The 26067-nt window shown below is 43.7% G+C and overlaps 2 protein-coding genes and 1 long non-coding RNA gene across 4 annotated transcripts in view; all 3 read left to right on the top strand.

The window, feature by feature from the left end:
- Positions 1-12: 12 nt before the first annotated feature.
- L2HGDH (L-2-hydroxyglutarate dehydrogenase) lies at positions 13-17646 on the top strand. 2 transcript variants are annotated; one of them, XM_071426056.1, is made up of 10 exons: positions 13-146; positions 1925-2040; positions 4080-4231; positions 6185-6316; positions 7304-7466; positions 7961-7995; positions 12174-12341; positions 13674-13831; positions 14728-14859; positions 15550-17646. In XM_071426056.1, exons 1-10 carry the CDS (start codon positions 70-72, stop codon positions 15743-15745), a joined length of 1329 nt encoding a protein of 442 aa, XP_071282157.1. In that variant the 5' UTR covers positions 13-69; the 3' UTR covers positions 15746-17646. The 2 variants fall into 2 exon arrangements, with proteins under 2 accessions (XP_071282157.1, XP_071282158.1); XM_071426057.1 differs by lacking the exons at positions 13-146; positions 4080-4231.
- LOC139589604 (uncharacterized) lies at positions 12348-13642 on the top strand. The gene is made up of 2 exons (XR_011679077.1): positions 12348-12769; positions 12800-13642. It is a non-coding gene; the product is annotated as an uncharacterized lncRNA (long non-coding RNA).
- Positions 17647-20097: 2451 nt separating the features above from the next.
- SOS2 (SOS Ras/Rho guanine nucleotide exchange factor 2) overlaps positions 20098-26067 on the top strand; it is a 53347-nt gene continuing 47377 nt past the window's right edge. The window contains exon 1 of the mRNA XM_071426055.1: positions 20098-20380. Within this exon, the coding sequence (XP_071282156.1) occupies positions 20294-20380 (87 nt within the window). The 5' untranslated portion in view covers positions 20098-20293. The remainder of the gene's footprint in view (positions 20381-26067) is intronic.

The following is a 26067-nucleotide window of genomic DNA, read 5'->3' as shown; positions in this document are numbered from 1 at the left end:
AGAAGAGGAGGAGGAGAGGAGAGGAGGAGGAGGCGCGGCCGCGGCCCCGGCGCTCCCTCCGCCCCCAAGATGGCGGCGGCGCTGAGGGGCCGCGCGGGCCCGGGCGGGGCCCCGGCGCTGTGGCGGCTCCAGAGCCGGCGGCGCAGGTGAGGCCGGGGGCAGCGGGGCGGGCCCGGCCCCAGCGGCACCTTCCACAACCCTGCCTGTTCCCTGCCTGTTCCCTGCCCTCGGCACCGGAACCTCGTCCTGTCCCCCGTCCCCTCACCCCTTCCCCTTGTCTTCTTACCTTTACTTAGCCACTTCCTCTGTGACTTTCTGTGAAAAATGTGTACTTTATGACTGGCTTTTCGCAAATATTCAAATGAATATTATATGTGTTGTGTTAGAAAGTGATGCTGTATTAATTCTCTTAAGTAGTGTGTTAAATAGAGTTCTACGTTATAACAAAATGTTAAAATAGAAACTATGCTATGTAGGATACTTTTTTTAAAGAAAGGACTCACAGTGAGACAGCAGCCACAGGACACCTGAATCTTTCAGAGAAAGAGAATTTATTGCTCCATTATCAGGAGAAATGAACTTCTTCCTGCCTTGCTCAGGATTGGAGACACCGTCAGGACTCAGAGGAAGAAGCTGACACTGCCCAGACAGAATCCTGTGTTGGAATGGAATTTCTGCATCATGGATGAGCTGTATGAATATGCAACAGGCTGTTGTTTTAAGGGTTAATCCTCTGTTAACGTGGGGCCTTTTTCAGGCTTATTTTGCCCAGAAAAAGGTACTCAGATGTCTGTAACTCTTTGTTTCTATTGTCTCATATTGTCCTAATCCAAATTGCCCATATTATTATTACTCTAATTATATTACTATTTTTATAACCATTTTATTACTCTTAAAATTTTAAAATTTTAAAACCAAGCAATTGGCGTTTTTCACACTTTCCATATCATTTCCCCCATCCCCTGTCCCTCTCTCCTGTATCCTCTATGTTTGCTATGTCACCTTTCCCTATCCCCTTTTCCTCTCTCCTATATCCCCTATATTCTCTATAGCCACTTCCCCTATATCCTTTATCTGCCATCCCTATACTTTCCCCCTTTACATTATTAATCACCCCTATCCCCTTTCCTCTATCCCATTTTCTTCTCCCCTATGTCCTCTTTATTCCTTAGATCTCCTTCCCTTATATCACCTTCCTTTATATCCACTTTCCCTTCCTTTCCCCTTTCCCCATCCTTTCCCCTCTATTCCTGACATGCCCTTCCCCTATCCCCACCCTTTTCCCCTATTGTTATTTGTGAAAAACACCAATTACTTGGTTTTAGAATTTTAAAAGTTTAATAGTAATAAAATGGTTATAAAAATAATAATATAATTAGAGTAATAATAATTTGGACAATTGGATTAGGACAATATGAAACAAAGAGTTACAGACAGTCTGGGTACCTTTTCTGGGCAGCACAAGCCCAAAAAAGGCCCCACGTTACCAGAGGATTAACCCTTAAAAACAACAGCCTGTTGCATATTCATACACCTCATCCATGATGCAGAAATTCCATCCAAACACAGGATTCTGTCTGGGCAGTGTCAGCTTCTTCCTCTGAACCCTGCCCAAGTGAGGTGGGAAGAAGTTCATTTCTCCTGATAATGGAGCAATGAATTCTCTTTCTCTGAAAGATTCAGGTGTCCTGTGGCTGCTGTCTCACTGCCAGTCCTTTCTTTAGAAAAATATCTTGCATGGCATAGTTTCTATTTTAACATTTTGTTATAACCTAAAACTATATTTAACACTATATTTAAGAAAATTAACACAGCATCACTTTCTAACACAACACATATAATATTCATTTGAATATTTGCGAAAAGCCAATCACAAAATGCGCATTTTTCACACCATCCCTTGTCCTTGTCCCTGTCCCTGCAGCTCGTTCGACGTGGCCGTGGTGGGCGCGGGGATCGTGGGCTTGGCCGCGGCCCGGGAGCTCCTGCAGCGCCACCCCTCGCTGGCCATGGCCGTGCTGGAGAAGGAGCAGGAGCCAGGTACGTGTCACACCTGAGGAAAATTCCTTTCCCTAGGATCTGTTCTCCTGAGAAGCTGAGAGGCCTCAGGAACGGAATGTAAACAGCAATTATCTGCTGCTGTGGAATGCAACAGGGGCATCTGGGATTGGTCTCATGTGCTTGTTTCTAATTAATGACCAATCACAGCCCAGCTGGCTCGGACTCTGGTCAGTCACAAGATTTTATGATCATTCCTTTCTATTCCTTGCTTTTTCTTTTAGTATAGTTTTAGTATATAATTTTCTTTTAATTTAATATATATCATAAAATACTAAATCAGCCTTCTGAAACATGGAGTCAAGATTCTCACCTCTTCCCTTGTTGGGGTTGCCTGCAAATTGCAAAGGTTACAGAGTGGGACCCAGGGGAGGCTGTGCCCCAGGACACTGCCAGAACCTCAGCATCCCATGGATATCTGTGTGCAGGGAGCAGTAGCTGTGGGAGAGCAGCTGCCCTCGTTGTTGAAGTGGGTGATGGATTTCTTATTTCCAGGACATGGCTTGGAGCAGCCTGGGATAGTGGAAGGTGTCCCTGAGCCTGGCAGGGGATGGAACGAGGTGATCTCTAAAGTCCCTTCCATCCCAAACCATCCTGGGACTCTGTGATGGCTCTCACAGAATCCCTGGGTTGGGAGAGACCTTCAGGATCATGGAGTCCAACCCAGCCCCAACAGCTCAACTCACCCCTGGCCCCCAGTGCCACATCCAGGCTTTGTTAAACACACCCAGGCATGGGGACTCCACCACCTCCCTGGGCAGCCATTCCAGAACTTTATCTCCCTTTCTGTAAAAAACTTTTTCTTAATATCCAACCTAAATTTCCCTTGGTGCAGCTTGAGACTGCATGTCAGTGCCAAGGCTCTCCCCTAACAGGGATTTCTTCCACCCTTCTCCCAAGGGTTGTCCTTCAGCAGAGTTTCATCAGTCTGTGCCTCTCTGCTGGGGCTGCAGGTTGGGGATTTTGAGTTAAAAACTCCTGTGCCAGCTGCCCTGTGACTGCTGGGGCTGCAGATTGGGAATTTTGAGTTAAAAACTCCTGTGCCAGCTGCCCTGTGACTGCTGGGGCTGCAGATTGGGAATTTTGAGTTAAAAACTCCTGTGCAAACTGCCCTGTGACTGCTGGGGCTGCAGATTGGGAATTTTGAGTTAAAAACTCCTGTGCAAGCTGCAGTGTGACTGCTGGGGCTGCAGCAGCAGGGGGATGGCAGGAGAGAGGACAAGGAGGGGAATAAGCAGGATAAGGAATAGTGCAGCTTGTGGGAGGGCACAGGCAGGTTCTGCATGGAGAATCCCAAGGGATAGACATCAATGATTAACTCCAAACAGGACCTGTGAGCCCAGAATCTTGTCTGAAATAGCTCCACCAGCCTGGCTATAAATTGCTTTTGAGATGTTCCATGAATGACACAAAATGACTTTTTATCCCCAAGACACAGAGCTGTGTGAGTGCCAAGCAGGAGTGACCTTTGGGCATCCACACCTTAAAGAGGGAGAAGAACCTGACCAAATGACTTCAGTAAAAATGTTTGTGCTGTTTTTCACCTCTATTTTATCTATTTGCAAAGAGGAAATAGCAACCTAATCCAGTTCACAAATACTCAAAATTATCCTCCCAGGCCTGCCAGCATGTCCAAAGGAATTGTGGATTGGACAGATCCTATGTTGGATGAGGCCCTAGGAGATGCATTTAATTGTAAAAATTGGATTTTTAAATTGAATTTTAGCCTGTTTTGATTGATCGGTTTGTTCTTGAAGGAAAAAATTGTGGTTTTCAGGTTTTTTTCCTGTTGGTCCAACACAATGCAGGCTGTGATGGATTATCATTAACCAGGGCTGGCTGTGTCAGTGTTTCTCTGACCTTTTGAGGCCAGGGGAGGAATTAACTGTGCTGTTCTCTCACCTCATCATGCCTCATAATGCTGATTTAAGGCAGGACCTCAGTGAACTCGTGTTTCTGACAGCAGAAGTGATGAAGTGGGAACAACTGAGTTCTAACCATGTGTTTTTCTTTCTCTTCAGCCCATCACCAGAGTGGCCACAACAGTGGTGTGATCCACAGTGGGATTTACTACACCCCTGGCTCCCTGAAGGCCAAGCTGTGTGTGCAGGGGGCAGCCCTGTGCTACAAATACTGTGACCAGAAGGGCATTCCCTACAAGCAGTGTGGGAAGGTACAGGAATCCTGGGCTTCCCTGCTTCACCCTTGGAAACTGAGGCTGTGTGGTACCACCTATGGCACAGGCCTGCTTGTGGGTTCTCTCCACAAGCTGCAGATAATTTTACACAGAAATGTGTATAATGTCCATAATCCCCTCCTGCCCCCACATCATCCCTTTCAGTTTGAGAGAAGGTTTTCCATCATCTCCCCACGCTGCCTTCATGCTCTGAACCATTTTTAATTCACTGTGTGCAAGGTGAGGACCAGGGCTGGGCAGAGCATGCCAGGTGTGGTCAGGCTCAGTGAAACACAGTTCTGTGCCCATTTCCCTGTTGTTCTAACACTCAGGTCAGGTTTTCCACTCTCACTGGGCACTGAGCTGCTGTTTCCACAGGACTCTGTCCTGACCCCAAGGTTTTGGCCCTGAGGGATAAATTGGAATTCCAGGGCTTTTCTTGGAGCTGTGTCTGGTGTGTGCTCCCTGAGGTGCCAGGCTGGGCACAGGGTGGCACTGTGGGTCTGTGCAGCAGCACACCTGAGGGGACAGCCTGCTCAGAGCTGTCCTCAAGGGAGCCTGGGGGAGCTGAATTTCTGTGTTTTGTACCAAGATGTGCAGGGCATCTCCACTGGAGCGTGGATACTTGCATGTATATACCTAGCAGAAACTAACAGTGAGGTTAGCACTGAGTCTTTTGGCCTTGGGTGTGTATGGCAACCATCTGGACATCTTCAGTGTCATGCTGTTTATAAGCTACAAGAACGTAAAATTTGGTGGGTGATTGGTTGATGATTTATGCTCATGGTTTATATTTTTGCAGGGTGGCAGCAGGAGCAGGGTGGTAGCAGGAGCAGGGCAGGGCTTGTCCCCTGTGCTGGCACTGCTGGGCCACCTCCAGTGCTGGGACAGCTCTGGGCCCCTCCCAGCAAAGCCACAGGAGGGGCTGGAGCATGTCCAGGGAAGGGAATGGGGCTGGAGCACCAGGAGAGGCTGAGGGAGCTGGGCAGGGGCTGCAGAATCCCTGAGGGAGCTGGGCAGGGGCTCAGCCTGGAGCAAAGGAGGCTCAGGGGGCCCTTGTGGCTCTGCACAGCTCCTGCCAGGAGGGCACAGCCGGGGGGAACAGGGACAGGAGCAGAGGGAACGGCCTCAGGCTGGGCCACAAAGCTTTAGCTCTGATATTGAGAATTCCTTCCTGGAAAGGTTTGTCCAGCCCTGGCACAGCTGCCCAGGGCAGTGGGGGAGTCCCCATCCCTGGAAGGATTTCAAATCCCTGTGGATGTGGCACTTGGGGACACGGGTCAGGGGTGGCCTGGCAGTGCTGAGGGATCAGTTGGACTCTCAGAGAGCTTTTCCAAGCTGAACAATTCCATGATTCCATGGCACTCCCTGGCAGTTCATTCCAGGGAAGGTCATGGTGAAACTTCACCAGCTGTCCCTGGAGCAGCCCCAGGCTTGGAGAGCCTCACACCTGGGAGGATCATGGGCTGTGCAAAGCTGGCACAGGTGATTCTGTCTGCATTCATCTCCTGAGATAGCTGTGAACAGCCTCCTTGGTTAAGTGAAACTGGTACAATTCCACTCAGGCCATGTCAGAACATGTCCTCACTCTCTCCTTGAGGCTCTTGGAGGTTGGTACATCTTGGGTTGAGTTCAGTTTTACTTCTGGAAGCATCCCAGTGGTTCTTCAAATTCAAATTCTCTTCTCTCACATGCAGACTTGTAATCTCAGGCTGCTTCTGACAAATACTCTCAATTGATTGTAACTCAAGCTACAGTTTAGCATTTATTTTTTCATTCTCTGTGATATATTAGTGCTTCCTCAGCAACAGAATTCTGTGCAATTAATGGCACCAACCATTCTTCACCCCCTGGATTCATTGTTCACTCATTCCCTGCTGCTTGTGCTTGATGCCAAACCTGCCCTGCTCTGTTTTGCTCACTGCTGTGCCTTTTTTTCCTTTCCCAAAGCTGATTGTGGCTGTGGAACAGGATGAAATCCCAAGGCTCAAAGCTCTGTATGAGAGGGGCCTGCAGAACAATGTCCCAGGGCTGAAACTCATTGGAGCCAAGGAAATCCAGGAGAAGGAGCCCTTCTGCAGGGTAAGGGGTTGCCATACTTCTATTTACCTTGTAAGAGCTGTTTCTCAAGTGAAAACATATTTTAATCTAACACATTTTTAAAAAATTAACAATTTCTAAAATTTAATTTAACAAAATTTAACAAATACTTTTCTGGCCTTGAGCTTCAAGTTCAGAAGAGCCTGAAAATTCCTTCCCATCCATAAAAGTGTTTTTGGATCAAGCCCATTTCAGTGAGGTTGTTATGTAGCACTTCTCAGCCTGTTTATTTTCACAGCAGGAGGAATGTGTGGAACACAGATTTGTTATTGATTAGTCTGTCTTTGTTTGAAAGGAAAAGCTAGGTGTGAATTCCCTGTGCTGTTTCATCTGGCAGCCTGCTCTGGTGCAGCTGTGACACTCAGGAGTGATTGTAGATACAGAGAGAAATTTTCTGGAAAATAATATTTTCATTTTCCCTGTAAACATTTTGGATCTGCTCCCTAAAACATCCTGGGAGTGTTCCAGATCCAGCTGAGCACAAGGGGAGAGAGCAGCACTGTCACAGACACATTTTATGAAAAATCCTTTCCTTAGGATCTTTTCTCCTGAGAGGCTGAGAGGCCTCAGGAACAAAATGCAAACAATGATTATTTGTGCTGTGGAATGCAACAGGGGCATCTGGGATTGGTCCCATGTGGTTGTTTTTAATTAATGGCCAATCACAGCCCAGCTGGCTCAGACTCTCTGAGAGTCACAGGATTTTATTATCATTCCATTCCTTTCTTTCCTTGTCTTCTGATAAAATCCTTTCTCTATTCTTTTAGTATAGTTTTAATGCATCATTTTCTTTTAATATAATATATATAATAAAATAATAAATCATCCTTCTGAAAGATGGAGTTCAGATTCTCATCTGTTCCCTCACCCTGGGAGCCCTGCAAACACCAGCCCTCCCTTGCCATGCAGTGCAGGTATTCCAGATGAAATATTCCAACTTTCATCTTCCTCTGTGTCAAACCCTGCCAGGGACTGATGGCCCTGGACTCTCCCTACACTGGCATTGTGGATTACAAACAAGTGGCCCAGTCCTATGCCAGAGACTTCCAGGAAGCAGGGGGGACAATCCTGACTGATTTTGAGGTCACAGACATGGAGATGGCCAAGGAAAGTTCTGCAGAAAGTGAAGATGGTAAGGCTGTATTTTTTTTTTTTTTGCCCTCCATTTACTACAAAGATTTTGTTCAAAAGACAATTTTTTAAACAAATCTGAAGTTTTCTATCCCCTAGGGATGAGAAAAAAGGCAAAATTATTTTAGTGAGAGTATTCAGCAAACTCACTTGGGGGTTTTTGCAGGCAGGTCACCCTTCAGCTGAAACAAGTGAGAGTAAAATAGAGAAATCAAGTGGTTCTCTCTTAAACTCAGATTTAGCTGAATCTTGCATGTTTATTCTTGTGATAGTGATGTTCCTTATCCTGAAGGCAGGTTGGATGTGTGCTGGCACACAGAGGGAAGAATAAAACCCCTATTAATTAATAAATCCAGTCACGTCCAACCACATTAATTATGACAAGAGTAGTTCTTACATAGCTTGGGAGATATTCCAGAGGAAAATTCCTTCCTGTTCTGTCAGTTCTCTGGTGCTTGTTCCAGTAATTCCTTCTCTTGTCTAATTCCATTTCAGGGCTGAAATACCCAGTCATTGTTAGGAGCAAAAAGGTAAGGCTGAAACAGAAGTTTGAATTCCTTCCAGGAAGCTGCTTCTCCTTTTCTTCAGATTTTTTTTTTCTTGTGAATTAATAATTTCCAAAACCAAAATATTAAAAATCTGCTGTTCAGCACCATGAGCAGTTTGATAAAACAACTGCAATCAGTTCTTAACAATGAGGGTGTTCAAATAAGTAAATAATAATAATAATGATGGTGGTGATTCTGTAAAATATTAAGTGATAACTTTCTGCTCCCTGACATTTAACATCCCTTATCTGCTTTATTTGCACAATCTGATGCTTGTGCTTCCAAGAACTCCTCTATGACTTGTTCATCTGGTGACAAACACCAATTTTCATGTTTGCTTTTGGGCTCTGGCATCCATAAAATGATAAGGAGGCTTTTAGCATCATTTTATTTTCATTTTCTCATCAGAGCAGTGGAGCAGGTGCATGGCAGCTGCTGTTCCTGCAGTCAGGAGCTGAGCCTGCACCCCTTCACCTTCAGGAGGGAATATCTGCAACAAAAACAACTTCACAACCCCTCTGGTCACTTTTACATTTACTTCTGCTGCTTTTTTTTTGCCTATTTTTTTTGCTCTTTCATTAAAAAGTAGCTTCCAAAATTTGTTAAGATTTTTTTTTTTACCAAATACTGGGGTTTTTTCTCTTTTTGTGAATTCTTTTTCACTTGAAAAAGAAATTCGTATTTAAGGGAAGATACTAAGCTAAGAATTTTCTATTCTATTTTATTTATTTATTTAATATATAATATAATATAATATAATATAATATAATATAATATATAATATATAATATAATATATATTATATTATATAATAAATTATATATAATATATTATATATTATATATAATTATATAGTATTATATATAATATTATATAATATATTATAATATAAAATATCGTATTATTTATTATATAATAATTATATATTATATATTATATATTATTTATAATAATATATATAATATTATAATATATTATTATATATAATATATTATTATAAAATAATATAATAGAATATAATAGAATATATATATAATATTCTATTTTATTTCTTTAAATTTTCTATTCTATTTTATTGCAGTATAATTGCTCCTGGTAAATAAACAGATACTAGTTTTTGATTTTTATGTATTTCTTTATTTAGATGGTAAAGGTGGTTCATTAATTTAGCAGCTCTCCACACCTGTGAGCTGTCAATTTGTGCAGCTGCTCCCACCCTGTGGGCTCAAATCAATGAACATCATTATTTCACTTATTTAATAAGTTTATTTTTTTTTTAATAAGTGAAATAAATTTTATTTCTTTCAATGAATTTATTAAATTAAATATTTATTTTTATTTATAATATATAATATTATAATTATAGTATATATAATATATAATAATATATATAATATATAATAATATGTATTATATTGTATCATTAATATAATTATAATATATTTATAATGAATTAAATATTTATTTTTATTTATAATATATAATATTATAATTATATAATATATATTATATATAATAATATGTATAATATATAATAATATATTATGTAATTAATAGAATTATAATATATTTATAATAAATGAAATATTTATCTATTTAAAGAAATGAAAGCATTTGGGGTTTTTCTGGGTGCAGGGATCAGCTTTGGGGCAGCAGCTGTGGGAGAGCAGCTGCCCTGGTTGAAGTGGGGGATGGATTGCCCATTTTAAATAAGTGAATTGATTTTTATGTATTGATTAATTGATTTATGGATAAGTTTTATACTTAATTGATTTATGGATAAATTTTTGATTTTTATGTATTTATTTCTTTATTTAGATGGTAAAGGTGTTTAATATTTAGCAGCTCTCCACACCTGTGTGCTGTCAATTTGTGCAGCTGCTCCCACCCTGTGGGGTCAAATCAGTGAACATCCTTATTTAAATATGTTAATTTCTTATTTAAATAAGTTAAATAATGTTATTTATTTAAATAAATGCCTGGGGGGGTTTTCTGGGTGGTTTTTTTTAGCAGGTAAATAGAATGTTGATGTGTTTTCAGGTTTTTTTAATAAGTTAAGTAAATATTTTTTAATAAGTTAAATAAATTTTATTCATTTAAATAAGTGCCTGTGGGTTTTTCTGGGTGGTTTTTTTAGCAGTTATATAGAATTTTATGTGTTTTGTTGGATTTTTTTTAATAAGTTAAATAAATTTTATTTATTTAAATGCCTGGGGGGCTTTTTCTGGGTGTTTTTTTTTAGCAATAAATAGAAGGTTGATGTGTTTTGGTTTTTTTTTTTTAATAAGTTAAATAATTTTTTATTTATAAGTTATATACTTTTTTTAATAAATTAAATACATTTTATTTATTTAAATAAAAGTCTGTGGGGTTTTTCTGGATTTTTTTTTAGCAGATAAATAGAATTTTGATGTATTTTGTTTGGTTTTTTTAATAAGTTAAATAATTTTTTTATAAGTTAAATAAATTTTATTTATTTAAATAAGTGCCTGTGGGGTTCTCCTGGTTTGGTTTTTTTTTTTTTTTTGCAGATAAATAGAATGTTGATGTGTTTTTTCTTTTTTTTTCTTTTTTTTTTTCTATAAGTTAAATAAATTTTATTTATTTAAATAAATGGCTTTGGGGTTTTTCTGGGGTTTTTTTAGCGATAAATGGAATTTTGATGTGTTTTGGTTTTTTTTTTAATAACTTAATTTTTTTTTTTTATGTGTTAAATAAATTATTTATATATAAGTTAAATAAATTCTATTTATTTAACTAAATGCCTGTGGTTTTCCTGGGTGTTTTGTTTAGCAGATAAATAGAATTTTGGGGTTTTTTTAACAAGTTAAATAAATTTTATTGATTTAAATAAATGCCTGTGGGGTTGTTCTCGGTGTTTGTTTTAGCAGATAAATAGAATAGAATTTTGAGTTTTTTTCAATAAGTCAAATTTTTTTAATAAGTTAAATAATTTTTTTTAATAAGTTAAATAAATTTTATTGATTTAAATAAATGCCTGTGGGATTGTTCTCGGTGTTTGTTTTAGCAGATAAATAGAATAGAATTTCGATTTTTTTACAATAAGTCAAATAAATTTTTTCAATAAGTTAAATAAATTTTATTGATGTAAATAAATGCCTGTGAGGTTGTTCTCGGTGTTTGTCTTAGCAGATAAATAGAATAGAATTTCAGTTTTTTTTCAATAAGTTAAATAAATTTTTTTAATAAGTTAAATAATTTTTTTTAATAAGTTAAATTTTATTGATTTAAATAAAGGCCTGTGGAGTTGTTCTCGGTGTTTGTTTTAGCAGATAAATAGAATAGAATTTTGATTTTTTTTTCAATAAGTTAAATAAATTTTTTCAATAAGTCAAATAAATTTTATTGATTTAAATAAATGCCTGTGGGGTTGTTCTTGGTGTTTGTCTTAGCAGATAAATAGAATAGAATTTTGATTTTTCTTTCAATAAGTTAAATAAATTTTTTTAATAAGTTAAATAATTTTTTTTAATAAGTTAAATAAATTTTATCGATTTGAATAAATGCCTGTGGGGTTGTTCTCGGTGTTTGCTTTAGCAGATAAATAGAATAGAATTTTGAGTTTTTTTCAATAAGTCAAATTTTTTTAATAAGTTAAATAATTTTTTTCAATAAGTCAAATAAATTTTATTGATGTAAATAAATGTCTGTGAGGTTGTTCTCGGTGTTTGTCTTAGCAGATAAATAGAATAGAATTTTGATTTTTCTTTCAATAAGTCAAATTTTTTTAATAAGTTAAATAAGTTGTATTGATTTAAATAAATGCCTGTGGGGTTGTTCTCGGTGTTTGTCTTAGCAGATAAATAAAATAGAATTTTGATTTTTTTTTTAATAAGTTAAATAAATTTTTTCAATAAGTCAAATAAATTCTATTTATTTAAATAAAGGCCTGTGGGGTTGTTCTCGGTGTTTGTCTTAGCAGATAAATAGAATAGAATTTTGATTTTTTTTCAATAAGTTAAATAAATTTTATTGATTTAAATAAATGCCTGTGGGTTTTCCTGGGTTGTTTTTCTTAGCCAATAAATAGAATTTTGATGTGTTTTTTTTTTAACAAAAGCTAGATAAATTTTATTGATTTAATTTTCTTTGTTTCTTTGTTTCATTAATGTAATTTTGTTGGTGTTTGGTGTCCCCAGGGGCAGGAGGTGTCCTGTGGGCACATTGTGACCTGTGCCGGGCTCCACTCCGACCGCCTGGCGCAGATCAGCGGCTGCAGCCCCCAGCCCAGGATTGTCCCTTTCCGAGGGGATTATCTGCTGCTCAAACCAGAAAAGTCTTACTTGGTGAAAGGAAATATTTATCCAGTGAGTGCCCCTGCTTTGGGTGCCCCAAGAGCTGCTAAAAATGCAAGAAAAAGGAAAAATTCCGTGGTTGTTTTTGTCAGGCAGTGACGCGCACACGTGGGTGGAGATTGGGTTGGTTTGGGACAGGACAGTTGGGTTTTGTTAATTTTTTTGTTAATTTTTTTTTCTTAATTGAGGAAAACATGTGGGAAGTACCATGTGGGAAGTTATTGCCAGTTGTTTTGTTTATGGTTTTATTTTTGGGGTTTTTATACTTCAGAGAGAAAAGATGGAGTGTCACATTGCCTCATATCCAGAAAACTCTAAATTATTTCTGTATCTCCTATAGACAGGATTCAGAAGTCAGGGAGAGATTACAGTAATTATTATTTATTATTTAATAATGATAACAGTCCTGTTTAATCTCTTTATGGATAATCTGGACAAAGGTGTTGAATGTACCCTCAGGAGATTCACAGATGACACTGGAGGTCTTTTCCAACCTCAGGGATTCTGGGATGAATTATTGATAAAGGGTTTAATCTTTTCTGCTAATGCCCAACACTCAGATTTAGGTATTCTCCTCTCAACTTTATTTTTGAATTCGCTGATTTTGTCATTAAAAACAAACGTGGGAGAAAAGGGAACAACCTTTCTACCATCTAATATAGACAAATAATGGGATGAAGAGCAGCAGTCCCAGACAGAAAATGAATTACAGAGCAAGTGGAGAGAATTCCTAGGGCAGCATTTTAGCTAATTCTGTCCATTTAAATCCTGATTTTCTGAATGTGAGATTAACTTTGCCTGCTAAGCACTGGATCTTTGGGAATGCTGGCCATTGCTGTTTGTCTGATCTCACCTGGGAATGGTTCAGGACCCTGTCTTGGGATGGGAGGGAGGAAGTGGAACAAAAAAAGAAAAAAAAGAAGATGCAGATTTATTATTATTAGCATTATTAGCATTATTATTAGCATTAACCTGCTCAGTTCAGGCTGGTTTGTACACACAGTAAGGGTTCCCCAATATTTTCTATTCTATTTTATTGCAGTGTGATTGCTCCTGGTGAATAACATCAGGGTGTTGTTGATTTATATCCTGAGAAATCATGTGGACTTTTTTTTCCTCTGTTATTTGTTTTCCTTTTTCCTAAAATTCAGCTTTACCTGGCCCTGCTGTGTTCTCCAGTGTTTCAGTTAATGACATGCCACAACTGCACAATTAACAAATAACAAAACCAGCTCAGAGCCAGCTCTGAGGTTCTGTGGCTCAGAGTTTTGTTGCTGTGGTGGGAAATAAAATGACAAATTTGCTGTTGGAAAGAGCTCTGCTCACTCCTGTGTCCCATTTCAGGTCCCCAACCCTCGTTTCCCATTCCTGGGGTTCCATTTCACTCCCAGGATGGATGGCAGTGTCTGGCTGGGCCCTAATGCAGTGCTGGCCTTTAAGAGGGAGGGCTACAAACTCTTGGACTTCAGCCCTGGAGACTTTTTAGATGCTGTCACCTACAGGTAAAGATGCCTTGTGCTTGTGGCTGCTCTTGTTGAGATGTGAGCTGTGGGAGCCTCTTCCTGCCCCAAATCCTGCTTTTCCCACCTTGTTGGGGTGTTTGTGCTGATAAGGGTGGACTTCCCCAAGACATTTGACTTTGTGTGGTCTCATCTTTGAATTTTGTGCCAGGACATGTCTCAGCCAGTCTGGGAATGTGGCTGCTCCCTGGAAGGTGCTGCTGGAGCCATTCCAGGCTTGGTTTGCACTGTGATAACTTAATCAACTTAGACAGCATCATTAAATACCTGCAGAGGGTGCTGGGAGCAGAGAAGGGCTGGGAGAGAGAGCTGGGAATGCTCCCCTGGAGAGGAGAAGGCTCCAGGCAGAGCTCAGAGCCCCTGGCAGGGCCTGAAGGGGCTCCAGGAGAGCTGGAGAGGGACTGGGGACAAGGGATGGAGGGACAGGAGCCAGGGAATGGCTCCCAGTGCCAGAGGGCAGGGATGGGTGGGAGATTGGGAATTGGGAATTCCTGGCTGGGCTGGAATTGCCAGAGCAGCTGTGGCTGTCCCTGGATCCCTGGCAGTGCCCAAGGCCAGGTTGGACACTGGGGCACCCTGGGACAGTGGGAGGTGTCCCTGCCCAGGTTGCTCCAAGCTCATCAAGTCCTGGAACACCTCCAGGACTGGAATTCAGAATTAATTCACCGCCACAGCTCTGTGAGCAAGGTTTGTTGGGGCAGAGAAGGCCAAACATGTATTTCTCAAACACAGAGCATGATGTGGTTCCTGATTTTGGGAATGAATGAATTTTGGGAACTCGTGCCCTGCGGTTGCATTTGCTGCCTCCTGCAGCAGCAGCTGGTGCATTGGAGGCAGGCTTTGCCCCAGTGCAGTTGTTTCTCCCCTTTTGTCCACAGTGGGCTGTGGAAGCTGGTGCTGAGGAACGTGTCCTACGGCCTGGGGGAGCTGTACAGAGCCTTCTCCCTCAGTGCCCAGGTCAGGCAGCTGCAGAGGTTCATCCCTGAGGTCACCACCAACGATGTTCTCAGGTAAAGGAAACTTCTTCTCTTGGGAAATCTCCTATTTGCACATGAGAAAACATGGCAGGGGTTTAGTCCCTTCCTCCACCAAAGTATGATACAGAAGCTTGGAGGTCCCAGCACAGGGAGCTCCTCAATCCAGAGGAGGCATCAGGATGATCTGGAGCAGCTCTGCTGGGAGGAAAGGCTGAGAATTTTGGGATTGTTCAGCCTGGAGAAGAGAAGCTTTGGGGTGACCTCACTGTGGCCTTGCAGTACTTGAGGAGAGCCCACAGAAAGATGGAGAGGGAGGGGCAGGACAAGGGGCAATGGCCTCAAACTGCCAGAGGGCAGGGATGGGTGGGAGATTGGGAATTGGGAATTCCTGGCTGGGCTGGAATTGCCAGAGCAGCTGGGGCTGCCCCTGGATCCCTGGCAGTGCCCAAGGCCAGGCTGGACATTGGGACACCCTGGGACAGTGGGAGGTGTCCCTGCCATGGCAGGGGTGGCTCTGGGTGGGCTTTGAGCTCACAGTTTGGGCACCTCAATGGTCCCATGACTGTCAGATGCCCCCACTCTGCCTCTGGAGTGTTAAACCTCCCCCAAAAAACGCTTTGTCTCCACTCCCTGCCCTCCTCCCTGTCTCCCTGGACCCCTCCTCACGGGAATTCCTTTCCTAACTCAGGAACATTTTCCTTCCGCTCCTCCTCCTTTTTGCAGGGGTCCCTCTGGAGTGAGAGCCCAGGCCCTGGACAGTGAGGGCAATCTGGTGGATGACTTTGTGTTTGATGGGGGCTCGGGGGCCGTGGGCAGCAGGATCCTGCACGTCAGGAACGCTCCTTCCCCCGCCGCCACCTCCTCCCTGGCCATCGCCGCCGCCATCGCCGACGAGGCCCAGCGGCGCTTCCGGCTCTGAGCCGGCAGGAATCCCGGCAGGAATCCCGGCAGGAATCCCGGCAGGAATCCCGGCAGGAATCCCGGCAGGAGCCCTGCCTGTGCCCCTCTGCAGCCTGGCACTCCTCCTGAGGGACACACAGCCACCAGGCAGTGCCCGGCAGCCTTGGCAGGCTCTGTGCCCGCTCTGCGGCTCCTCGGCCTGCTGAGGAAGGAGCAGCCATGGCGGGGTCTGCAGCACAGGCACAGCAGCCTGGGATCGCTGTCTGGGGCATTTTCCACCTGGATTTGCCATGGCTGTGCTCACAGTGCTGCCTCCTCAGAGGGGTGTGACAAGCCACGGGTGTGGGGTGGCTCTGATTCCATTGCACGTGGATGTGCAGCCCTCTGGATGACGTGGAGGTGATGGAATAGGAGGATAAGCCCTGCTGATGTGGAATTCAAGGCTTTGGCAGAGATTGAGAACAATATTCAGAGCCTTCGACGTGAATGTAGAGGATTTCACAGAAAAATAAGCTTAAAGAGGATTACCAAAGCCAAGTCAATTTAGATCTGCAATTCAGATACTCTGTCTGATCACTGTCTGTGTTTTTTATAGAGGAGAAATCAAAACATGGGTACAATCTCTTACTTTTCATTTCATTTACAGCTGGGAAATCAGCACCGGGTCAGAAACCTCATCAGTGGCTTTGGGTTTCTTCCTTTGAATGCTGATGATGCAAAAGGAGCTGATCTTTGTCCAGGCACTTGAGCAATCAGGGAAAATGGTCTTTGGAACAGGAAATGTGAAATGTGAAGGGGGGGAAGCTCCAGAAACCTGCCCTGAGTCATGGCTGGTGTTGCTTCCCTTGGAGCCCAAGCAGGGATGAGTCAGGGAGATTTCCCATTTTCCCTGAGCACAGGGGGAGCTCAGACAGGGCTGGTGACTCCTCTGAGCTCCACTGATCCCCAGTTCTTACCAGAGATACACCTGGAGGAGTCTGTGTGCAGGGAGAGGTGAAGTAAACCAGGGCTGAGCTCAGGATCTGGGAGTGTCCTGCAGAATTGCTGCAGAGCAGAATTTTGTGGCCTCAGGGACAAAGTATTGAGGATTTCATAACAGCTGCTGGGTAGCACAGATAATTGTGGGGAGCTTGCACCAGAAAATTGGACATGAATTTCTCCTTAAAAAGTTCTTTCCTGAGCTCCTCTGATGGGAGTGGGTTAGCACAGGAGGGCAGCTGTGAGGCTGAGCTTACTGTACAGATTGGAGACATTTTTGAGGGGAAAAAGGGCTTAATCTGCCAATAATAATAATAATAATAATAATAATAATAATTTTTTCCCCAGGTAAAATCTACTTGACCAGCAAATTGACTGCTGGAAATTCAAATACCAACCCTTTCAGAGCAAAGTTTTGGTCACTTCAGGCAGAGATTCAGCTGTTCCAAGTGATCCAGTGCCACAGGGCTGGGTAAAACTTCCCACAGTGGAACAATCCTGTTTTCCCTCCCTGCCAGAAGTGTTGCCTATCAACAGTAAATCCTACAAAAGGATTGCAAAAGCCACTTCCTCCCACATGGGGTGTGGCCCTGACATGTATTAACAGAATAAAGAACATTAAAATGCAAAGCAGACAGAGAGCAGGGGGAGTCCTGAGTCAGCATTTCCCTGTGCACTGCTTTTTTCCTCTCAGGTGATGATTGTTTGGGGGTAAAATTTATTTGAAATTTAAATTATGAACCTTGATGTAGCATTCTGTGAAATGGAAATGTTTTCAGAGATAAAAGTTTTACACTTTTGTTATAAAAATAAATTCAGAGATTGTGATACCAGGGTTTCAGGCATCAATCTTGTTGCTCACCAAGTGTGAAAATGCATTAATTTATTTTCCAAATGAGCCTCACTTTGATGATTTCATAAATGTGCCTTTTATGATTAAAATGGTGTGGTGGGTTTTTTTTTAAATGCTGTAAAATCTGTGTATTTCTCCTGACTCAGAGAAGAGTTTGACTGGAATTTGTTAATTCTCAGCTGAATTGGGCAGGATATCACTCTGTGTCACAGAAATCACTTCAGGAGGGGGACACATGACCAAACTTGTCTTCCTAAATTATCTTATCTGTGCTCCTCACACCTCACAGCTTTTCCTCACTCGACAGGACTGCTCTGGTCTGGGCCTGTTGGGACAGGTGGGATGAGAATTCCTGAAACTCTGAATAAATATTTGGACAAACAGCATTTGTTCCCCAGAAGTGTTACAGAATCACAGAACCCCAGGCTGGTTTGGGTTGGAAAGGACCTTAAATCCCATCCCACTGCACCCCTTCCACCCTCCCAGGCTGCTCCAAGCTCTGCCCAGCCTGGCCTTGGGCACTCCCAGGGAATTCCTTCCCCATGTCCCCCCAAACAGTGCCCAGCAGGGTCAGCCCTGCACTCTGGGAGGAGTTGTGCCACCGTTATCCCTATTTTCCTTTTTGCTCACAGTTTGGGTTTGAGGAACAGGTGTAAAATAGAAATAAATAGACTATAAATACAGAAATAGATCATTTAGATATATAGATAGACTAGATATAAATACAGAAATAAATATTTCTTGGGAAGCTCCCAGGCTGCTCTCGTGAGGCAGAAGGGTTGAGCCAGTTTCTGCCTCTGGGTGTATCAGGCTCCTCCAGGAAATCTTACAAAGAAGGATCACAATTTTACTATCAGGAAGGTACATTTTTCCCCCTTTGCTTTAATTTATCCAGGAAGGTACATTTTTTTTCCCCTTTGCTTTAATTTATCCATTCCCTCTGTGGACAAGTCTTAAAAATGGGGAGTGGAGGGAATATAAACTGTGAGATTTGAATATTTTGCTGTCAGGAGGGAAATGAGGGGAAAATTTAGCTGGATTTGAGTGATGAGTGGGTGAAGGGAATGTTGTTCTCTGGAGCAGGGAGAAAACTGCATCCAAAAAGGGAGAGGAACTCCTTCAGGTATGGAGAGAAACTGCTGGCAGGTAGGAAAACATCCTCCAGAGAGGGAGGAAAAGTGCCTCGAGGCTGGGATGGGAACAGCCTCAAGGCTGGGATAGAAATTGTAGAAATTGTCTCGAGGTTTTGATGGAAATTGCCTCCAGGTTTGGATGGGAACAGCCTCCAGGTTTGGATGGAAATTGCCTCCAGGTTGGGAGACAAACATTCTCCAGCTGGGGAGGAAAAGAGCTCCAGGCTGTGAGAAAAATCACTTTGAGGCAGGGAGAAGAGTTCGCAGAAAACAGGCTCCAAGCAAGGAGAGAAATTCCTTCCAGGTAATAAACCAGTCTCTAAATAGGGAGGAAAATGCCTCCAGGCAGGGTAAAACACAGCCTGCAGGCAGGGAAATGGCACCCAGGGAGGAAGGACAGCCCCAGGGAGGGAGAGGAGCAGCCCCTGGGCAGGGAGGGGAAGAGCCTGCAGAAAAACTGATCCAGGCAGGGAAATACCATCTGGGCAGGGAAATATCCCCTAGGAAGGGAAATATCCTCTAGGAAGGGAAACATCCTCTGGGCAGGGAAATGTCCTCTAGGTAGAGAAATCTCCTCCTCCAGGTAGAGAAAAATCATTGGGGCAGGGAAATATCATCCAGGGAGGGAAATCTCCTTTAGGAAGAGAAATATCCTCCAGGTATCCTCCAGGTAGAGAAATATCATTTGGGCAGGGAAATATCCTCCAGGTAAGAAAAGAAATATCCCTTCGGTAAGGAAATACCCTCTAGGTAAGGAAACATCTCCTCAGTAAGAAAATATTCCCTCAGTAAGGAAACATCCCCCAGGCAAGGAAATTTCCCTCAGGGCAAGGGAAACATTCCCTAGGTAAGGAAATATCCCCTAGGTAAAGAAATCTCCCCTAGGTAAGGAATTATTCTCTCAGTAAGGAGATATCCCCCAGTTCAGGAATTATCCCCTCGGTAAGGAAATCTCCCCTAGTTAAGGAGTTATCCCCCAGTTCAGGAGCTCTCCCACAGTTCAGGAATTATCCCCCCGTTTAGGAAATCTCCCCTGGTTCAGAGCTCTCCCTCAGTTAAGGAAATCTCCCCCAGTTCAGGAATTATCCCCTCGGTAAGGAAACCTTCCCTAGTTCAGGAGCTCTCCTCTAGTTCAGGAAATCTCCCCCAGTTCAGGAACTCTCCCCTCGGTAAGGAATTATCCACTCGGTAAGGAAATCTCTCCCGGTTCAGGAGCTCTCCCCAGTTCAGAGCTGTCCCCTAGTTAAGCAATGATCCCCCGGTTTCGGAGCTCTCCCCGCAGTTTCGGAGCCGTCCCCGGGCCGGGCAGTCCCCGCTCGGTGCCGCAGCTCCGTCCCCGCTCGGTGCCCGCAGTTCCGGGCGCGGCCCGCAGGGGGCGCGCGGGGCGGCGGCGCAGGCGCGCAGGGCGGCGGCCGCGGGCGGCGGCGGCAGCGGGGCCGCAGCGAGCGGGGCCCGGCCCGTCCCGACCCCCGCCCGGCGCCTCCCCGCGCCCCGAGCGGCCCCGCCGAGCCCCGAGCGGCCCCGCCGAGCCATGGCGGCTCGGCCGGGCGGGTGAGCAGCGACACCGCGGCGGCCCGGCCGGCCCCGATGCGGAGCGGCCGCCATGCAGCCGCCGCCGCAGCCCTACGAGTTCCTGGGCGAGGAGAACGGCCCGAAATGGCGCGGCCTCTTCGTGCCCGCCCTGCGCAAGGTCAGTCCCGGCGGCACCTGCTCCGAGCCGGCCCCGCGTCCCCGCGCTCCGGGCAGGGGGAGCCCCGGCCCCCGCCCTGCCCTGGGGCAGCGCCCCGAGCCCCCCGGGCTCCCTCAGCGCCGCTGCGGGCCGGGGATGCTGCGGGCGTGAGGGAGCGGGCGGGAGTTGCTGCTGCTCCGGCACCTGCGCTCGCTGAACTTCGCTCTCCGCTTTAATTGGGGCTCTCGCTTCCAGGGGTTGGTGTCCCGGTTTGGTTTGGGTTAGAGGGGATCTTAAATCTCATCCCCTTCCAACTGCCTGCCATGGCAGGGACACCTTTCACTGTCCCAGCTGCTCCAAGCCCTGTCCAGCCTGGCCTGGGACACTGCCAGGGATCCAGGGGCAGCCACAGCTGCTCTGGGCACCCTGATAGCGCTGCTGATGTGCCGGGGAATGGCATCCTTCATCCCTTCCCTCATCCCTTCCCTCATCTCCTCCTTCATCCCTTCCTTCATCCCTTCCTTCGTCCCTTCCTTCGTCCCCTCCTTCATCCTCTCCTTCACCCCGTCCTTCATGGTTTCCTTCACCCCTTCCTTTATCCCTTCCTTTACCTCTTCCTTCATCCCTTCCTCTCCTCTTCTTCCCTTCCTTCATCTCTTCTTCATCCCCTCCTTCACCCCTTTCTTCTCCCCTTCCTTTATCCCTTCATGCCCTCCCCCGTGTTTCTCCTGACCCTCTCCAGGCTCTTTCCCGAGCCGGGTTCCCTCCCCGCGGTGCTCCTGACCCTCAGGTGACACCTGTGCCAGCGGCCACCTGTGCTGCAGGGATCAGCCACCCTGTGGCCCATCTGCCGCTGCACAGCTCAGAGTGGGGAGCCACACAGGAGGTGAATCCGTGATTTTAGGATGTGTTTGCATCCTAAGGGAAGCTCCAGCCCGCTCCCCTTTTCACCCCCAGCAGTGTAAATACAGCGATAAATTGAGGCTGGAGGGAGCAGTGCCCTGCTGTGTGTCATGTGCCAACGTTGAGGGTTATTCCATTTTTCTGACCATCATTATGTGCTGATCTGCATCTCTGGTGCTGCCATACAAATACTTTGGGCAGTGGTGAGTTGTTTGTCTCTTTTTCCCCAAGAATAGATGTGGTGATGCTGTTGGATAATGATTCTGTGTTATTTTTTTTAATAGAATAAAAGATTTGCATTTGGTTTTGGTGCCTAAGTGGTCTTGTGGCTGGCATAGAAACCACTAATTGCCTGTCTGAAGAATCCTGGATTTTCTGCTCTTTACCCTAAAATCTTCTGCTGATGGAAGCTGGAGAATGCCAGGCTGTTCTTTTCCTGATCTCTCTGGAGTCTGACCTGAAGCAGCCCCTTAACACCAACCAGCATCTGCCCAAACGTGAGCTGTGGCTGCAGAAGGATTCCCTTAAAATTTAGAGGTGCTTTCCTCATCCTCAAACACAAATGCAGCAAAAGTTGGTGGGTTCATGCTGCTTTACCAATTCTATTTATGCATTTGGTTTTGGTGAAAAAAGCAGCAATTTCGGCTTTCTAAAGCAGAGGAAACAGGGTTGTGATGCCAGTGAGTGCCTGTAAAAATGTGTATTTGCTTACAGCCAGGTTTTTCCTCCCTGGGAAAGTTCCTTGTGTGCAGGACCCACCCTGGAGCATGAGGCAATCGGGCTGTAATGTGAATTTCTGGTGTGAACACACAGTATCAGTGAGTCAACCCAAAATTGTATCATTGTCAGCCTACTGGGGAAGCACTCTCAGTGTTAACACTTTCAAAAGATACTCCTTAATAAAAACAAGCACTGGAGATCTTAAAATGGGCAGGAAATTATCCAAAATAACTATTCCATCATTTCTAGAGGAGCAGAAGAGCTGGCCCTGAATCCAGAGTGTCAAATCCTGAAATTTTCTCTTAATTTCCCAACTCATTAAACATCATCACTGCTGTTGGCAGATAGTTAAAAATCCACTTGTTGGCCAGCTGAGATGGGATTTCTCCAAGCAGGTTGCTCTGTGATGAAATCTCTAAAGAAAGTTTAGTATTTTTTTAGTTAAAACACCTAGAATAAAGGAATCTTTTTAACTCTTAAGCTGTGTTTTTAATGTCCTGGGCATTATTTCCCATTCCTGAAAGCTTTTCCTTTAAATGAGCACTTCTTGAAGAAGAGAAACAGAAAGCAGAAAAAGAAGATAAATTCTGGTTCTCTTTGTGCATGTTAAAGTGGGAAAAAGATTGAATTCTAAAATGCCCCAAAATGTGGAGCTGGAGAAGGAGCCCATGCAGTTCACTAACAATAAAGAATATTTCTTTATTGCTTGGATTTTAAGTCCAGAACGTGCTTTGAAGAGCTCCAATCTCTTTATTATGCACTCAGCAAGTTTAAGGTAACTTCTTTTTATCAAACCACTTTTAAACTCTTGCTTTGCTTTAATTCTATGCAGTGGACACTTAAAAAAGGTGAAACACATCAGTTCTTACTTTAATATATGAAAAAAAAAGAGAAAATCTGTTTTTGAACAAAATTTCATCTGCATTTATACTCTTTAAGATGAATAGAGAGTGGCAAATGTAACCTTAGAGTGGGAGTCTCTTTAGGAAAAGCCCAAAGCTAAATGGTAAAACATCTTTAAACCAGATTTTTTATATTTTCATGCCCACATTCCTTAGCACTGGCACCTGGGAATCCTGTAGGTTGGGAAATTAGAAGCAGTTCCATGGATTTGCCTCTGTTGCAGCTGGGAGATGCACAAGCACATCCTTGCTCTCACCCACTTTATTTCTTTATTTTCCTCTGCTGCTGTGCTGGAAATGGAGCAGGGAGTGAGGGTAATTTGCTATAAAACCCTTTCAGAGTAGATGAATCAGAAGAAAACATTATTTTGATGTGATCACTGAGGTTTAGTGACTTGAGCTGCTGTTTGGAGCAGGTGAATCACCCCAGACAGATCCTGATAAAGGTTTTAACCTGGCAGCTGCTTTTGGGTTTGGGTTTTTTTGGTTTTGGTTTGGTTTTGGTTTTTTGTTTGTTGGTTTTTTGGTGTTTGGGTTGGTTTTGCTTAGCCTGGCCTTTGTTGGGGGAGATGTCAAATGGTGAAACCCTTTTCTAAAGCTGCATTTTGGGTTTGGGATCACCTTTCCTAGCACAGGTCCAGTGCCACAGCTGGTTCTTGCTGAATTCCAGATGGAACTGCCCAGAGTCAGTTATTTTACAGGTGGATACTGGGATTTCAGACCTTGTGAATTACTGAAGGGATTCCTGTCCTGTGGGAATTATTTTGCAGGTTGATACTGGAATTTCAGTCCTGTGGGAATTATTGAATGGGATCCCAGTCCTGTGGGAATTATTTCACAGTTTGAGACTGGGATTTCAGTCCTCTGTGAATTACTGAATGGGATTTCAGTCCTATATGAATTATTTTGGAGGTTGATACTGGGATTTTAGTCCTGTAGGAATTATTTTGCAGGTGATACTGGGATGCCAGTCCTGCATGAATTATTGAATGGGATTCCAGTCCTGTATGAATTATTTTACAGGTTGAGACTGAGATTCCAGTCCTGTGGGAATTATTTTGCAGGTTAATACTGGAATTGCAGTCCTGTGTGAATTATTGAATGGGATTCCAGTCCTGTGTGAATTATTTTGCAGGTTGAGACTGGGATCCCAGTCCTGGATGAATTATTGAATGGGCTTTCAGTCCTGTGTGAGTTATTTTGCAGGTTCATATTGGGATTCCAGTCCTTTATGAATTATTTTCATAAAATAGGTTGAGACTGGAATCCCAGTCCTGTATGAATTATTGAATGGAATTCCAGTCCTATGGGAATTATTTTGCAGGTTAATACTGGGATTTCAGTTTTGGATGAATTATTTTTGCAGATTGATACTGGGATCTCAGTCCTGTGTGAATTATTTCACAGTTTGAGACTGGGATTTCAGTCCTCTGTGAATTATTGAATGAGATTCCAGTGCTGTATGAGTTATTTTGCAGGTTGATACTGGCATTCCAGGCCTGTATGAATTATTGAATGGGATTCCAGTCCTGCATTAATTATTTTACAGGTTGATACTGGGATTTCAGTCCTGCATGAATTGTTGAAGGGATTCCAGTCCTATGGGAATTATTTTGCAGATTGATACTGGGATTCCAGTCCTGTATGAGTTATTTTACAGGTTGATACTGGGATTCCAGTCCTCTATGAATTATTTTACAGGTTGATACTGGGATTTCAGTCCTCTGTGAATTACTGAATGGGATTTCAGTCCTATATGAATTATTTTGGAGGTTGAGACTGGGATTTCAGTCCTGTAGGAATTATTTTACAGGTTGATACTGGGATTCCAGTCCTCTGTGAATTATTGAATGGGATTCCAGTCCTGTGTGAATTATTTTGCAGATTGATACTGGGATTCCAGTCCTGGATGAATTATTGAATGGGATTCCAGTCCTGTGTGAGTTATTTTGCAGGTTCCTATTGGGATTCCAGTCCTGTATTAATTATTTTACAGGTTGAGACTGGCATTCCAGGCCTGTGTGAATTATTGAATGGGATTCCAGTCCTGTGGGAATTATTTTGCAGGTTCATATTGGGATCCCAGTCCTGTATGAATTACTGAATGGGATTCCAGTCCTGTGTGAATTATTTTGCAGGTTAAGACTGGGATTTCAGTTCTGTGTGAATTATTGAATGGGCTTTCAGTCCTGTGTGAATTATTTTGCAGATTAATACTGGGATTTCAGTCCTGTATTAATTATTTTACAGGTTGAGACTGGGATGCCAGTCCTGTGTGAATTATTGAAGGGATTCCAGTCCTGTGTGAGTTATTTTACAGGTTGAGACTGGGATTCCAGTCCTGTGGGAATTATTTTGCAGGTTGATACTGGGATCCCAGTCCTGTATGAATTACTGAATGGGATTCCAGTCCTGTGGGAATTATTTTGCAGGTTGATACTGGGATCCCAGTGCTGTATCAGTTACTGAATGGGATCCCAGTCCTGTGGGAATTTCAGAGGCAGCAGCTGAGTGTGTCACTCCCTCCAGCCCACAGGAGGTCCCAGTTTAATATCCTGTATGTCAGCTGCACAAAGGTTTTTGGGAATTGTAGTTGAAGAATTCACTTGTACCAAATACCTTCCACTGGTACCTGGAATCGATTTCTATTCCTTTTATTTTCTTTTCCTGATCTCTCTGGAATCTGACCTAAAGCAGCCCCTAAACACCAACCAGCATCTGCCCAAACATGAGGTGCAGTTGCAAAAAGATTCCATTGGAACAGATTTTTAAAACAAACCCCATAGGGGACCCCATAGATTTAGAGTGAAAGTTTGAAAATAGTGAGGAATGTATAGAGATGGATTTATTCACCTTAAAATATCCTTGTGTGTCCTGAGCTTACATTTTACAAGGGCTGGAGGGACAGGACCAGGGAATGGCTCCCAGTGCCAGAGGGCAGGGATGGGTGGGAGATTGGGAATTGGGAATTCCTGGCTGGGCTGGGATTGCCAGAGCAGCTGTGGCTGCCCCTGGATCCCTGGCAGTGCCCAAGGCCAGGCTGGACACTGGGGCACCCTGGGACAGTGGGAGGTGTCCCTGCCCATGGCAGGGCTGGCACTGGCTGGGTTTAAATCCAACCCAGAGCATTCCAGGATTCCATAATTAGGATTTGTGTCCCCTGGTAAATTCAGAATGTGTTTC

This window comes from Agelaius tricolor, unplaced genomic scaffold (assembly GCF_023055355.1).
Source record: "Agelaius tricolor isolate 1412-34295 unplaced genomic scaffold, bAgeTri1.0.p SCAF_5, whole genome shotgun sequence".
Taxonomy (NCBI): Eukaryota; Metazoa; Chordata; class Aves; order Passeriformes; family Icteridae; genus Agelaius; species Agelaius tricolor.
Note: the sequence above shows the minus strand (reverse complement) of the source record. Positions and strands in the feature narration are given on the sequence as shown.